The following is a 17,262-nucleotide window of genomic DNA, read 5'->3' as shown; positions in this document are numbered from 1 at the left end:
AAGAAAAAAAAAATAAGAGAGTTATGCTTTACATAAGCTATAAATACCAACATAATTTTTATGGACATCTTAAAATATTAATTTATGCAGCTCAGTTCTTTTTGATCGCTAGTATTGCTGACAACCAACCTCTGGACAGATGTGATGGAAAAAAACAGATTTTTTTTTTCCATGTATAACACATGTTTTCTCTATTTAAATGCCCTCGACTAATGTCCTGCCTTTACATTCTTACAAATACAAGTTGATGCACATTAAGTGAGATTAGAAAGAATCTCTTGGTTAATTTTTGTAAAATTTGGCTTCTGATGATCTCCTGGATACAGACAGGCAGCCAAACGCAAGACACAATCTCATTTCTCATAGCCCTGAGCAAAAAGATGTGGGAAAAACAACTTCACTACCAGCTACAGACTCCCCAAAAGGGCTGATGGGTGCTCCAGACAGTTCATGTGCAGACATTTTAACCCTGTACCATCAGTGTAACTGATGGAGGAGTTAAAATGTCTGCACATGAACTGTACCATCAGTGTACCATCAGTGTACCTGTACCATCAGTGCTGGAAGGAGCAACCTGTGCTCACAGATCTTCCAAATTCTAGCATTTATCAATAAATACCATATTCATTCTTCACATTCAAAAGTTCAATTTAACGACCAATAGCATTCCTCAAGCTAAAGGTCTGAAGAAGTATGCTAATTCAAGTTTCAATCAGCAAATTGAATTTAAAGAGACATTAAAAATATCCTCAAATTAGCCTTCAGGATAGATCTATTTATGTAGTTGCTATAGAGATGAATGTAACATGCACAGGGGTTTAGAAAATGATTTCAAGTTTATTGTCCTTTTACTTCTCTACCATGAATGGATTTGAGAGATTTGTGAAATGCATTTGTCTAAACAACAGGTCAGCGCCTTCTGGCTGTAATCTGCAGCAAAAACGCCACAGTCTCCACCCAGCATTTGACATTACATCTTAACTCTAGTTATTCAACATAAAAATCTGAAAAGAAATGGAAGACGAGAAGAAAATATGCAACTAACACGTCAAAAGTTGGCACAAAGGAAAAAGGAACAGTTCGACTGTTCAAAACAAATTAAAAATATGAAGAAAAAAATAGAAAGCAGTTTTGAAAACCAAAGGGTTATTTCTTGTAGCTCTTTGATGGGTTGGTCACTGGTCTAACTAGCAGAAAACATGGCTGCTCTCTCTAGCAGCACAGATGAGTAGAAGAAAAACAAGTCATCCACTTTCTTGAATGCTGACTTGATTGCTTTCAACAGGAACCTCTAAACCTTATGCAACTGAGGGATCCATTCTGCTCACTGCAGGGACCATTCTTCCAAATATCACTTCTCTAAGCCTCAAGGAGAAAGAAAAACAAATGACTGTATTTTGTTAAACAGGAGGCTGCATAAGTCTAAGGGTGCCTACACCAGGTAAAATAAGGCAGGCTGTAGTTTCAGCCATTTTACAATGGCAGAAGGCAGTGCCATCACCAAAGGCAACTGTGTGTTCATCCTCACAATGAAGTGGACAGGTGAACTCTTCGTGCTGAAAACTCCCAGGTTAGTCTTCAACACACATGGCATAACTTCACATCCTCAGAAGCTCACATGACCATGCAGGATCAACTATGAAACACTGGCATTTTCTACCACTTAACATGGTTTGCACAGGAGTATAAAACGTTACAAGAAGTGATTGAACAGTGCATGGGAACAAAGTGCTCAGTAACTATGACACTGAATAGTCCTTTTAGGAACAAATTATTAAAAATAAAAACAGTTGCATCTTGAAACATTTTAGATCCCAAAGACTCTGGCTTGAAGCATTTTTAAGAATCATTCCCCAGCATGGTTAAACATCTGTTGTGAGCGATGGCTAGAGCTCTTCATGTTACTGTGGGACCAAAGGGAGGAAGGCACAGAAACTCCCTTGATTCAATGCTGAGATCTCAGCTCTTCCTCTCAGAGCATTCTCATCTGTTCACTGCTGCAACAATCAGCTCATCACACTGACATCAGTAGGTGAGATCAGTGTACAGTATAACACAGAGCTGACAATGATCTCATAACACTCAGCTCTAAGCCTCCATCAGCATAACCAGGGCTGGTGATTCAGTGAATTTTCCTCGGTCTTTGTAAGGACACAAAGAACATGTTTGCTCTCCTGATGTACTCAGTATGTCTCAGAACTATGACCAGGGAGCTGACATACTGTTCTTACACTCAGATCAATGCACTCTAAATTTTAAGAAAGATGGCAGACTCAGTGTCAGAAAGGCCTGCAAATAAATATATTTAATTCAGAGAATGTGTAATAAAAGAAGACGACCAGAAATGAAAATTAGGAGGCTTGCTGACAAATTAGTGGTTTGAATTGATACAGCAAAGTCTACGCTCCTATCTCTGCTTGCAGCCCCATGACATGCTTGACAAGAACTAACCAAAAAAGGGGGGCAAAACAGGCAATCCATGATTGCAAGTTCCAGCTGTCAGAAAACACCCCTGGCTCCATCATGGATCTTGCAATTGCGCAATCACAGACACATGAGACAGCGAGGACTTGCAGTTGGAGAGGGCAATGGAAAGGATGGCTGCTCCTTCCATTGGCTGCCCACAGTGGGCTGAACTTGTTGAAAATCTGGTGTAAACTGGTGTATTACAGCACACTTTAAATATAAGACCTCCCCTTGTGTGAAGCCTAGATTCCCTTTTAACCATTACAGGTTACAGACATCATTGCACAACGGGCAAAAATTACCATCAAACAAACAAACAAACAGACAACTCCCCCAAGCAGATAAGGCACACCTGGAAAAAGATAAAAATAAGGAATATTTGACCAGTGTGTACATTCTAAAAAGGACTATTTCGATGCTTCTCTGCAACACAGTCCTGCATATTAGAGAAGGTACTCTCTAATAATCAAGCCATACAGATATCTATCAAAACATAAAATGCCCATTCATTTTTATTCTCATAGAATATAAGATATGAGAAATTACTCAACATCCACAGAGTACCGCACACATTTTGAGAACAAAGTTATCTTTTGCCTCCTTAATCTCACACAGTCTTGTCTAACATAATTATATTTAAAATTATATCTCATTTTCTCTTTTTCTTTCAAAATGAAACAGTGAGCTCATTAACACCTTCAGTACAGGTTGTGGGAGAACTGAAATTAAATAAGATTCAATTCACACACAATACTTGTAATATTTGCTACTTGATTTATACGACATGAAATAACCTGACAAAAGGACACAAAAGCCTCACACAAAAAAAAAGTGGAGAAGAGCAGCTAGTGATGATCAGAAAACGGATCTGTATCAAAATAATTCATCCTACTGATGATTAATTATAGAGTTTTAATTAAACTTGTCTGTCTGGCTGCAATACCATTCATTTTTGCAATTTCAAGAGTATTAAGATTCACTGCTGAAAGGGAAAATAATTAATGAAAATACATCCAATTAAAAAGAAGATATGTTATGGATAAAAAGAAAACGCTCTTCAAGTCATTTAGGGGTATTGCAGAAATATCACTGACTATATTTTAATCCCATCCATCCCAGTTTAAGTATAAATTAAGAAATAATTAGTATAGTGTGATTCTAGCATGCAGGAATTTCACGCTGATTTGATTACAGAAAGGACTATTCTCAGTTCTGCACAACTCTCACATGTGACTGCCTGGCTTTGGTACCAGTTTCATTACGAAGATATCACAAGAACTATTGAACTGAATCACTCTGTTTACTGATCACTAAGGGAGTTATTCTCAGTCCTCTGAGAGGCACAAATTATCCACTTGGAATTTATCAAAGACATGCTAATGATAGCATGATAAAGTAATGGTAAATACTTTTTCCCAGAGCAATAGCACACTGGAAATATGCCATAGTAAAAATCACCATGAATATCTCTATCATTTCTACACAGCAATCTCAAATAATGAATAAGAAATCACTTCTTACAAAACTCCTACATTTGCATTCACAACATGCATGTAAATTCACAGAGTAAACACAACCAGAAACTACGCATAATAGTTCTGGACTGATTTATTAACAACTATAAATTTGTAATTTAAAATATATACATTACTTTTCCATAGCATTTTATAGTAAACACAGTTTTAATAAGATGTAGAAATGTCCATATATAAAAACTGTTTTAATTGCACTTCAAGAAACATGTCACCCTTAACACACTCTGGAAAAACCAGCTCAGTGCAGTCATGCTAAGCAATCTATATGGCTTACATTTCCCAGGCAGAGACTTCAAATTTCATCTTCAGTAATCAAAATGTAAACAAGTTATCTTCTAACACATGTACTCTACAAATCATTTATCCAGCAACCCAATCCAAGTGCATGACAGCTTGCTTCCCATGCACTGCCTACAGGTCCTTGAGGAGCGACTGCTGGAACAAGACAATGCTTTACAGTGCTTTCATCTACAGTTTTATATTGAAGCAGTATTTCTTTCAGAATAAAGGTGGGGAAAAGAGCAACAGATATTTATTTTCACACTTAAAGTGCTGGTGCAGTACAGGTTTCTGGGAAATATCTGTAGAGGTCAATGCGCATTACCTCTCTAGAATATTTTAACTGAAACAAAATCAGACCTTATGGAGCTGAAAAAAATTGAATACTAATGTTACATTTTAGAAAAACCAAAACCACAACAGAATCCAAATGATTAAAAACTTTCCCAGTTAAAATTTCAAAATACTTCCAGTATGAAGAAATTACACAACTGCATTCTAAATAATCCCTTTGTAAATGTATTCTAGCCTATCCTCACTAAAATATTACAAAGTATAGGCCAATTCTTGCCTGCCCAGATTAAATCAATATGTAACTAATTTATTGTTTTCTCATTAAGGCATTCTTTATGAAAAATATCTCCACCTTGTTCAATATAAATTAATCTCTTACTCAATCATATATTCTTGTCAACTACATACACATGATAGACGTTCCCCCTCACTGTTTATTAAATAACAAATATACATTGTAGTCTGAAGCTTTCCCTGGGAACTGTAAATCTGAATGGTTTTGTCTGTAACTTTCATTGTAACAGCCCATCATTTCTCACTGCCTTACACTTTTCTTTTAATTTGAAAATGATGGATGCAAGGTTTAAACAACATTGCTGCTCAAAAATCTTACCCTAACCTTGCATTGAATGCCTGAAATTGATTCACTTCTCAGATTTTTGATTAGAGAAAAATTAGCAGTCCCTAGGCTTTCAAACATAGAATATTACAGCAGAATTTTGAGAAAGAAATAGAAGATCAGTGGAATAACTTCAAAATTATGCATACTAACAGTTCTGTTTCTAAAGCATGCTTTCTTTATATATACTGAAGAACTCCAGCATATCCTTGAACACAGGGACAAATTAATTTTTCTAGGGAATATATAAAGTTCTATGATATAACCACGTCTTAGCCTACAGTCATCACAGTATCTTAAACATCATAATAACCTTTGACAGATTGTACAACCATGAAAAAGGCAGAGAGAAGTTTTAGAGGCTGATAAATTAATTGCAAAGAAAAAATCAATTATACAGACTCTAATTCTAAGTGATGGAGAAATTAGGATGGGTAATAAAGGAAAAGTTCTTTAAGGTAAATGTAAGTTCCAGCAAGTTAATGCACATCAATAACACAATGTCTACTAATCTGACATACCCAGAAAATCATCTGAGAGATTTTTAATGTCTCTTAATCGTAAATGAAAGTTAAATTCTTTGGCTGCCCACCTTTAGTCAAAAATAGATGTTCAAACTGGTTAACATAACAGAAGATATAAGTATTTTTAGAAATCCAGCATGTTCTAAAGGCACTTCTTCAAAGTAATTTTTACATGAAATATAAAAATATGCTGAAATGCAAGATGCAAAAACTTGAAAAGTCTGGAAAAAATTTTCCAGAAAAAATTTAGGCAAATGTAGAAATAAAAACTTGTTTGCATGGTGGCTCTTGCATTTCATTGGAATTATATTATCTTTTTACTTTTCTCCAAATGTTTCCATTAAAGATGCTTACTTACCTTGTATTAAAAAATTTACAACTAGAGCATGGTACTGGATGTAGATAATTATTTTCACTTTATTTTCACAAGTACAAGAAAGAGCAAGTTTTCATCTTTCTGAACAGCAATTTACTGGATACCTTTCCTGCTATTGATAAGAGATGGCTACATCCTGAAATGACATTTCATGAACAGTCTTAACATCAAGCAAAAATCAAGCATCCCTTCAAATGCCCGGTGAACTCAATTTTTTTAGTGAGATCCAAGTTCTGGTCATTCAGAGGAGCCAGAAAAGGTAGGTGTTATAACAGACATTGGGGTTTCTTCTCATTTAAAGTCTAAGGCATTTATTTCTTTTTCCTGCAATTTTGAAAGCCTAAGAATGCATATCTGTAAAGCAGCAGCAAGTGTTCAGTGCATGGTATGTTCATCACTGGCAAAAAACACATAGTATGTGGAAAGGCAGCACACTGAATAATGCAGTGACAATACCTATCAGAGTCTCAGGGATGGTGATAAATCCAGGAAATGCTACACTTCTTCAGCACTTGTAGCAAGGAAATTGCACTTAGTACCACAACCAGCAACTAACATTTCTTTCTCAATTTCATCTTCTTTGTACTCTTTTGAGGTAGATACTTATATTCTTGAGCTGCTCCTTCCCTCTTGTACAATAGAGACACTCATTCCTGTCATCCTAGATCCTTGCCTATACTATTTCTCTCTTTTTGTTCCCTTCTCTTTCCATATTCCTCCTTCCTACTGTTTTCCCAGCTCCTTCACATTTTCCCTCTACCAAATGTCTTTCCTCTGTAATATGGCTGTCACTCAGGCCACAGTTCTCCTACACCTTCCTTACATACTTCAAATTTTACCTTGCCAGCCTTTACTGCAGAATGCCAGCCAAGATCCCACTGCAGATTGCAGGGACAAGGCTCTCAGCTACCCCTTCAACCTAATGGAGAGACAGAAGGGAGTGAGGAGAAATTATGGCACGCGTGGGGGAAACAGAGAAATGTGGAAGGGAAAATGGGATTTCTCCTTGCAGATGTAGCAAGAAAGTTAGACTTAGCCTATCTCATAGGCCTGCAACTTCAGAAGACATTTCATATACATGAGCAAGGCTGAAATGGGCAAGCCAAGGGGTCAGATGCTACCGGACAGAAACTTTCAGCTACACACACATGATGTAACATGTGGCATGATCCTGTTCATCCGACTTGCTGCAGTCACAAAAAAAAACCAGAGGTTTCTCTCCCAGCAGGCACAGAGGCTGTCCCTCTGCATCTGACAAGTGACATGGACTGTTTCTCAGGAGCAGAAGAGGTGAAAGCAATTGATTTTGGTGGTATCTATTTTCTCTTGCCAGGTACATCTTTTCCTCCCCCCTGGTCCCAACCCAGCTGGCAGGGGGGTTGTCAGCCTCCTCTCACAGAAACTGTGTGGCCCAGAGGTCTCAGTGACACTGCCACACATCAGCATCAGTAGATTCAGACACCTCAAACAGCACCAGCTCTTATATCTGAGGTAGCTTCCAACCACTCTTACCGAGAGTGAGCTCTGAACACCACTGGCTTTAATAAAACTCAAATTTCAATATTCAAAGCTTCACGGGTCATTATCTACACTCCTGTAGCAGATACTCCACTTTCATGGATTTTGGAAAATACTAATTTCCTGATCAGTTGTGATATTAAAATATAAAAAACCCCAACCCAGTCCTACCACTGATCTATTCTTACCTGCATCCCTCTCATTTTCTGGAACCGAGCTACTGCATCACTGATGGTGTAGACACGAACATGGCCCATGTGAAGCTTCCCAGAAGGATATGGGAACATAGAAAGCACATAAAATTTTGGTCTTGATTTCTAGAAAGAAATTTGTAGAAACTAGTAACTACATGAGTTAGCATTTCACTTGAACAAATACACGTGCACATTATAAACTACTGCACAACATCATAAAGAGAAACATGGTTCTGCTGGAACTGATCCAAGTGAGCACTGACAAAGTTCATTGGATCAGATTCTCTGGGGCTGTAAATGGAGGTGTTTTACCAGACTTTGCTGCCATCTCATCAATTTATACTGATATTTCTATGGCACTTAAATGTTATGAAAATTAATTCACTTTTACTCAAAAAAAGCTATATTGACAGAACTGGAGCTTAACTGTAGCATCTGCAACTGATTATCTATGTGTTGTCTGTCCCAACAAAAACAGGAAAACATAGCAGATTAAATTACTCTTATAAAAGTTTAAATAATTAATGTTTTATTTTGTATCTACAACAAACACAGAGCTCACTCCTGGCCAGTTGCTTTTTGTCATCTGAACTGCAGTAACTCCCAGAGTGACTGCATCATTTGCAATTGCATGAACATCTGCTAAAGGGAAACTGTTCAGTTTCACTATGTATCCTCAAATCCAAACACATCTTACAAGCAAGATTTTGCATAATGAAAAGAAACTAAATACTTCATTTACTTAGGTTTAATTAAAATGACAAAAGTTACAAAGAAATCACAAATCCTCTTGCACATCAATTATTCCTAATACATCTTGATTACCACTGAATTCATTACTGATACATTGATAGTATCAAGTGCCACTGATACTTGTTAAATTCTTATATTATTTTTCTTGTTAATAATAAAAAAATTACAGGCAGCTTTCAGCTTTTACTGTTCTGAATAAAACTCTATTAGTATTTGTCAAATAATATTTCTTTATCACTTTTGTTCAATCACAGCAAAATCAGAAATAATCTGAGCACTACACACTATTTGCCACTTAATATGTCATTAAATCTACTTCAACTGTAAGGATAAAACAAAAATATCATTAAAAATACAATTTAGAACTTAGCATACGTATGCTACATATGAGTCCTATGTACATATGTATATAAAAGGCACAAGTCTAAATGAATGCTTTCCCTGCTGCAGGTATACATGCACACCACTTCATCTCAGTTTTCTTCCCCAGAAAAAGCAAGCTCTTTTCTCTCTTCAACATTTTCATAGAATTATTTTTTTTTTGGTCAGAGAAAAGGCAAATTTTAAGGGAGATGAACATAAAAACATCAAGAACCAGAGAAGTGTTTTTTATCTATTGTGACAGAATAATTGTGAAGGCAAAAAGTCAAAGACTGCGATACAGCTGTTTTCAAGATCTTTTATTGCATGGGAAAACTTTTTTTTTCTTCAAGTCTCTTACTATTCCTATGAGACTGTAAACCAGAAAATATTAAAAAATTTTTTTCCTTTAGCACAGATTTTAGTGAGTCACAGCGTGTATTGTGATAGATGTGTCATAAAGTAGGGAACAGAACCTTGAGAAAATTGTTTACAAAAGTTACGATTAGATGTTTCTTTTAATACTTTAAATAATTAAGTCCAAATATCATATAATATGCAAAGAAAGAATTGATTACTTAAACCCTTCCTAAATGTACAAGTTTATACTTTGCCTATTATTGTATTTTTCCTCAGGATTTTAAAAATTATTTTTGTTTACTTATTTCATTAATGTTTTTTAATAATCTACATGAAAGTATTTTCCCCTGAAATGTAATGCACATCTAATCATTAAAAGCCAGCTGTACTAAGTAAGTTTCAATTAATTTCATTCTAAGAAAACAGAAATATAAACATGTAATCTCCACATTTCTCATCATGCTTACATCAGTTTCTGAAATTCTGCAGAACTGCTCCTTTATTCTTGGGAACCACCAATTTTCAACTCGTTTCCTTGTCTCCAACCCATAGTTTTTTTCCCATTTGCCCGTCTCACTATAAATCGTTCTCACACAAGCAGGAACCAGTCTTGTCTGCCATTTAATTAATCCCAGGAAACCATTTAGTTGTCTCTTCAAACAGGAGGAACACAGGCCAACTCTTTGATAAACCGACTGCATTCTTAAGGTTATGGTACCTGAAAAGACAAAAATATGTATTTCATGCCACAATACATAACAAGGGCTCAATGATTATTATGATTATACTGAAAAATGGTAGCTATTAAATTATTTTAGCTTGACTTAGACAACTCAGCTGCTTTTCATGGAACTTGCATTTTATTTCCATGTCTGAATTATAAAAGTATGTATTTTTTAGTCAAGAGAACTAACTGTGGCTTCACACAGAACAAAACCATTGTGTTAGATGTCTTATCTAATAAAATAAAACTCTTGCATTCAGTCTCCCATAAAGGCATAATCAGTCAATTGAAGGTTCCAGAAGCTCCACTGCCTGAATAGAAGATGGCTAACAGGGTGTAAAAATTCAGAATGAAACAGAGAGAAAAGGAAGTTGGATGAAATTATACTGTAAAAATACTGAATTTGTCATCACTGAAAAGAGATGGGGGAGGATGACTATAATTAGTAGATTTCAACCAGATATTCTAAACCAACTATTTTGCTAAGGCTTTCTTTTTCAACTAAAAAACTGGTTAACTCCTCAAATGCTTCAGAGAGAGTCTTCTAAAGCTACTCAGATGGGAGAAAGATCTAACAGCTCCCATATTTGGGATCAGTCTCAACAAGATATTTGGTGATTTTACTTCCTACAGTAGGAAATATGGCATTAAAAAAACCTCTACTCTGAGATTTCCTCCTCATCTTGACTGCCTTTTTTTTTTTTAATGGCATTTTTACATCAGTATTTTCTATCCTCTATGGCTGGTTTTGGTGCTTTGGTGGTGTTTTGTTTTTTTTAATTTTGCCCAATACATTTGTACCAAACTAGCTGTTTCAGTCAGTTTAGAATTTTCCTTGCAGAATTACATCAGTAAAATCTCAGTGTAGAAAAACTCTGTATAAGAAAAGATTTTACTTATGTATTTCCCATAAGGTAGAAACATTATCAGTAGAAATAATTGCTATAGCACCTAAATTAGATCTCCAGCAAGCTAGTGGGAGTTATGCTTCCTTTAACATTCACCATACATGCACACACAAACCCACAATGCCTGTCTCATTACCTGTCCATAGAATTGCTCCTTTTCTCCCTTACTTATCAAGCAGGGTCTTATAAACACTTTTTCACTGATGTCACATCAGTGCTTTGGATTTCTTATTGCTACCCTCCATAATCTCTCTCATTTGTAATAAAAACAAATCCAGGACTGTACTCAGGATTCCCAGTTCAGGCGCAGATGAGTCATTCAGGAGACTCCAACTTCCCCCCCTCCATAACATCACACTCATCTCAAAATTAGCATTTCAGTACTTCAAAGTTTTTTGCTTACTTTTACTAATTGTTTCCTAATTACTTATGTCTTATTTCTATTGATTTATTTTGCAACAGAAAGGAGTGCTTCCTTATGCAAGCCAATTTCAGCACTGCTGGTTTACAAAGCAAGTATTTTACAGCCCAGGAGCTCCACATGAAGGGAGACTAGTGGATGAGAGGACACTGTCTCAAGCTGCACATGGGGAGGTTTATGCTGGTTGTTGGGAAGAATTTCTTCCCAGAAGGGGTGATTAGGTATTGGAATGGGCTTCCCAGGGGGTGGTGGAATCACCATCCCTGGAGGTGTTTAAGGAAAGACTGGACATGACACTCAGTGCCAAGGTATGGTTGACAGGGTGGTATTTGGTCATGGCTTGGACTCCATGATCTCAGAGGTCTTTTCCAACTTAATTGATTCTGTGATTCTGAGACAGAAAGAACACAGACCCCATGCCTGTGCACAGCTCAAGGAAGCCCACCAGCCAATGTAATGCCTGAGAGGGCACATTTGGGTGACCTCAGGCCTTACAGGTCACCCAAGCAGGGGTCAGAGCAGTGTGTGGGAGTGAGGAAACAGCTACAGCCAAGGGCACACAGCACGAGCACTATGCTCATTCAAACACATGGAATTTCAGGATGAGAAAAAGAACTGCAGTGTCCTTGCTGCTCCCAGGTACCATCATGCACAAGATGCAATGGTCAGCCAGCCATGTGCTGGGGCAAGCCAGGATGCATGGCACAGAGGATAATCAAATCCAAAAGACACAGCACTAAGCTGTTTTTCCTTTCCAGGCTTGTGTGCATGGGACTAGGTCGAGTGTGCCTCTCCCTGCCCCGCTTAAGGTCACTCCAGCCCAGTGCTGTATGAGTCTTTCAAGGAGCAGGTTAGAAGCCTAAAACGTCTTATTCAGGCAGGTGTGCCAAGCAAGGAGGAAGGGGCTGGTCTGATAGAGAAATAAATCACAGAATGTCCTGAGCTACAAGGGATGCAGAAGGATCCCTGACTCCAACTGCTGGCCCTGCACAGGACCATCCCCAAGAGTCACACCATGTGCTCAGGAGCATTGGCAAGCCCTTCTTGAGCTCTGTCAGGCTTGGTGCCGTGATCACTTCCCTAGGGAGCCTGTTCAGCGCCCAACCACCCTCTGGGGGAAGAACCTTTTCCTAATACCCAATGTAAACCTCCCTGACACAGAAAACATTTGGAAAGATGCAGTAAACAGGCGGGAGACTGAATTAAAGTCCTGGAAACTGACAAACGAGGCCTAGCACATTTCACTCAGCCCCGGGGGAATGGGGGCGTGTCCCGCCGCCGGAGAAGCTTGCACGGGGAGCAGGCGGGACAGAGCGAATGGGGGAGCGGTGACAGAGGGAGGCTGGAGGAGGGGGGAACTCCGTGGGCACAGGACCGCCGGGAGAGCCGGCTGGGCGCGGGCAAGGAGCCCATAGGAGGAGGCTTTGGGAAGCCGCGGGCGGCGGGATTAGCGCGGCTCCGGCGGGCGGGGGCCGTGAGGCGGGGCCGGGCGGGGGGACCGTTACCTGCACGCGCCCTCCCTCAGCTCCCCCGGCGGGCCGCGGGCGCCGCCATCTTGGCGTGTCGGTGTCGGAGCGAGGCGCCGCCTCCGCCCTTGGCACCGCCCGACGGGGCGGGAGCTCCGCGCGGGGAGGCAGCGGGGAGAGTTTCCTCCTTTCCCGGACGTAACGTGGAAAGCTAGAGCAAGAGTAAATAACAAAAATAATGATTAAAAAAAAAAAAAATTAAGCGGGATTCAGCTCTGTAGAAAATGCACAGAGCCTGCTCGGCCTTTAGAGGAGAGGGGCCCTCATTAATGTTTATTGTGAAAAACGCCAATCACTTGTTTGGTTTTTTATTTTGTTTGTTTGTTTGTTTAAATTTTAAAAGTTTAATAGTAATAAAATGGTTATAAAAATAGTAATACAATTAGAGTAATAATAATTTGGACAATTTGAATTAGGACAACATGAGACAATAGAATCAAAGAGTTACGGACGTAACTTTCTCTGGGCAGCACGAGCCCGAAAAAGGACACCCGTTAACAAAGGATTAACCCTTAAAAGCAACAGCCTGTTGCATATTCATACACTTCATACATGATGCATAAATTCCATTCAAAGACAGGATTCTGTCTGGTCATTGTCAACTTCTTCCTCTGAATCCAACAGCGCCTTCGAGGAGGGAAGAAGTTCATTTCTTCTGATGAGAGGGCAATAAATTCTTTTTCTGTGAAAGATTTAGGTGTCCTGTGGCTGCTATTTCGCTGCAAGTCCTTTCTTTAAAAAAATATCCTACATAGCATAGTTTCTATTTTAACATTTTTTATAACTTAAAACAATATTTAACATGCTGCTTAAGAGAATTAATACAGCATTACTTTCTAAACCAACACATATAATATTCATTTTAATATTTGCGAAAAGCCAATCATAAAATACGCATTTTTCACATTTATAAATATCTAAAGCAGGGGTGCCGAGAGGATGTTTCCAGGCTCTTCTCGGTGGTGCCAAGCAGTGTGACATGAGACAACAGATACAGGCAGAAGCTGCTGCCCAGGAAGTTCCAGCTGAACATGAGGAAGAACTTCTTTGCTGTGCAGTGACCGTGCACTGGAACAGATTGCCCAGAGAGGTTGTGGAGTCTCCCTCATTTGAGATATTCGAGAACCATCTGGACACAATCCTGTACTGTATGCTCTAGGATGATCCTGCTTGAGCAGGGAGGTTGGACCAGACGACCAGCTGTGGTCCCTCCAACCTGACCTGTTCTGTGTGGTTAGTTTTCCTGGCCCCTATAGCATACAGAGATGCGCTGTAAAGTGACTGTATAGGTTAGGGCTAGATTTCAGTAATTTCAATAATTTTACTTACCTTTTGGGGTTTTTTGTTTGTTTATTTGTTTGGGGATTTTTTTTTTTTTTTTTTTTTTGCAGATTCTGAAATAAAGGCAATGGTTTGGGGATTTTTTTGGTGATGTCTTTTTGACTAGTCAGGGTAAAAAGCAGAAGTCACAGAAATACAGATCACAAAATAGGTACCTGGGAGCAGGAAAGGCACTAGAGTTCTCCTTCTTGTCCTGAAATTCCATGTGTTTGAATGAGCTCAGCTCTAGTGCAGTGTGCCCCTGGCTGTCATCTAACCTCCCTGCTCCAACAGGGTCATCCCAGACAACATGGCACAAGTCAATAAAGGCAATCTAGCACAGCATAATTAATTCTACCTCTGCCTGGAAAGCAACATCTCATCCTGTTTTCAACACTGTGGACTTCAAACTTGGTTTTAATTACTGCAAGTAACTCGTAGTAGCCTCCAAGGAACAAGAAATAATAATTATACATTTTCCCCCCCCATGTTTATGCCCTTTTGCTGCTGGCAACTGTTGATTCTTTTCATTTTTAGACCTTTTTCTTCACTGTTGTGTCTCCAACACAGTTTAAACAGACACTGTTTATGCAGTGCAATGCCTACAGTAAAGTCAACCTTCTTATATGACTAAAAATAAGTATTTACTGAATAAAAGCTTTCCACTTGGTTGTGTGTACCTGTCAAATGTGCTTAAATTATAACCTTTTCACCACAAAAATGAACAGAGAGCAGCTCTGATGGTTACCCTGCTGATAAACTAGTACAGTTTCCCCATGACTCTGTGCATGATTTCATTTTGCTTTCCAGTTGATCTCCCTGTCAGCAGGTGATGGCAATCTGGCTTTAACAGGACTTCCATCCCAAATTTCTCCCTGAGCTGCTGTGTGAGCTCCTGGACTGAGGGAGGATGAAGCATTTTGTTTTGTGTGGGGACAGACAGTGCAGTCCCTGCCTGAGTCCCTTCCCCAGGATAAATGACAGCTCATGACCAGCTGGGACATGTTTTCAACTTACAGGATGATTTCCCCTCACACTGCCCTTAACCCCTGCACTCTTCTGATTCATGTCTGAGTGAATGGATGAAAAGTATCTCAGAGAGGTTAGCAGACTGGGTGAGACCACAGAAAAAAAATCAGTATAAGATTTTGGAGCTTTTGTGTGCATTTGGCTGTCCTCTTGACACCCCAGGACAATTATTCATTGCCATTTCTTGGCATTGCTGACATGGGGTCTTGACAGTGTTTTTGAAATGATGCTGCCAAACAGTCAGTGCTTCCTACCATCAATAAGGAAATAAAAAAGTCCAACAGAGTATGTCTGGATTGGTTTTGGCCTTCATGGATTATTATACCTTGAAGAATACCTTTGTACTTCTTTCCTTCTCAGAATGTTTCTGGTTGGTCTTGGTTTTTCTCACTTAATTTTAGTTTCTGTTTACGGAAAATCTTATACCTTTTCTAGGTTTGTTTGATATTGGCTGCCTTCCTCACTATTAGAATCCAGATTGCACAATAACCTCCAATAAGATCAACAGAAAGTGACACAAATTAAAATTTCAGTATATTCTCAGAGTAAGTCTCCAGTAGTATCTTGACAGAAGTCACCTTTTACATGTTCTAAGTAACACCCAATTCAAACCTTGACTTGTTATTGTTAGCAGCTAATAAAAGTCATACCACTAAAGTCCTTCCAGAAGAAAATAAGAATATTATATGATTTTGGTTTTTATTTTTCTCCAGTTAATTTTTTTAAAAATAGTGCAAAATGGCACTGTAGCCAAGACTTGGTAAAATACTTGCCATATCATCAGAATCCCAGGATAGATTTGAGTTCAACCAAGCCCAGTTTGGCTGTTGGTTAATATGGTAAACAGAGAAGAGCTGGAGGCTCCACATGGGCCCAAACCTAAGTGAGTGCTCCTCAGGGGTGGCAGGTCTACTTTTGTGTATAGCATACATCTAACTTTCTAGGAAACATTTAAGATTGTGATGAATTTAGTAATAATCTAAACAGATTATCCTCAGCTTCGAGCAAATCAAATACATAAGTAGATTGTCAGGATGAGAAAGCAATGTTTTAGTGAAATGAATGGATTAAAAAGATAAGACAAAGGTCTAACTACTGAATCAGCTATAATCTTGATGGCAGTGGATGAGAAATATAGGTCAATATGTTTAATGTTAGATACTTCAATAGTCCAGGATTGAAATGTATTTTAAAAATTATAGTTCTAAATTTGAGGCAGTAATTAGAATTTCAAAATGTTTTCAAGACAACATAAAATAAACCTCTCGTTATTTTACTAATTTTTCTCGCTCTAAGCTCTATGGTGTTTTCCCCAGTTGAGGGGAAGAGCACAACACACACAAAGTAAAGAGGTTTTAATTTGCAAGCGAGGATGGCCAGCTGCTCTACATCAGGTCCCATCCCTTTGGAAGTGGGAACCTCTCAGCTTCCTGAGCAAAATCCTGTAGTAATAATGAATCAGAGCTGTGAGCTGCACAGCACACCATATGAGTGAAAATGAAACCCAACAATGCCTTGATTGCCCAGGGAAGAGTTGGAGACACCACCCACTCACCTGTCTCTCCTTATTGGGCCAAAACCCATGCAGAGTGCAGAGAGCAAGCAGGGACACAAGCCCTTAAAAGATTCAGAATTTTCCAAGCAGGATACCTAACCCACTCTCCCATGATCCCCACCTTCCCCAACTGGAGTTTTGCTTCCTAACCTAGTCTGTTTTCTCAGTCTCATTTCATTATGGGAAATAATTGATATAGAAATATTTGTATTTGCTTTAATAATCATAAGCTATTTTCCATCAGTCTGATGGTTCCCTGATTTCTTTTTTTAGACTCTGCACTAATGTGTTTGTTAGCATTTTTGTTAGTCCACATAAAGCCTGGAGCTGATTGGGTAAATAGGTAATTCATTAGTTCCTGTATGGGAAATGTGCAGAAGTGCCCCAGTTGTCTGTCACTTAAATAGACATGGTTCCCAGATTTCCGTACAAGTATAATTTTGCTTTGGCTGATAGTTACCAGAATTGATGTTTGTGCTTCCTGGCATTGTTTTTTTGCTC

The 17,262-nt window shown here is 38.6% G+C and overlaps 1 protein-coding gene across 1 annotated transcript in view; it reads right to left on the bottom strand.

Moving 5' to 3' along the window:
• Nucleotides 1-12,985, bottom strand: part of LARS2 (leucyl-tRNA synthetase 2, mitochondrial) — an 82,759-nt gene extending 69,774 nt beyond the window's left edge. Inside the window, exons 1-3 of the mRNA XM_071429621.1 lie at nucleotides 12,837-12,985; nucleotides 9,746-9,996; nucleotides 7,800-7,928 (exon numbers count right to left, since the gene is read on the bottom strand). Of these exons, the coding sequence (XP_071285722.1) occupies nucleotides 7,800-7,928; nucleotides 9,746-9,979 (363 nt within the window). The 5' untranslated portion in view covers nucleotides 9,980-9,996; nucleotides 12,837-12,985. The remainder of the gene's footprint in view (nucleotides 1-7,799; nucleotides 7,929-9,745; nucleotides 9,997-12,836) is intronic.
• Between the last annotated feature and the right edge of the window lie 4,277 nt (nucleotides 12,986-17,262).

The sequence above is a fragment of the Agelaius tricolor genome, unplaced genomic scaffold (assembly GCF_023055355.1).
Source record: "Agelaius tricolor isolate 1412-34295 unplaced genomic scaffold, bAgeTri1.0.p SCAF_6, whole genome shotgun sequence".
NCBI classification, from domain to species: Eukaryota; Metazoa; Chordata; class Aves; order Passeriformes; family Icteridae; genus Agelaius; species Agelaius tricolor.
This window is presented reverse-complemented; position numbering and strand designations above follow the sequence as displayed.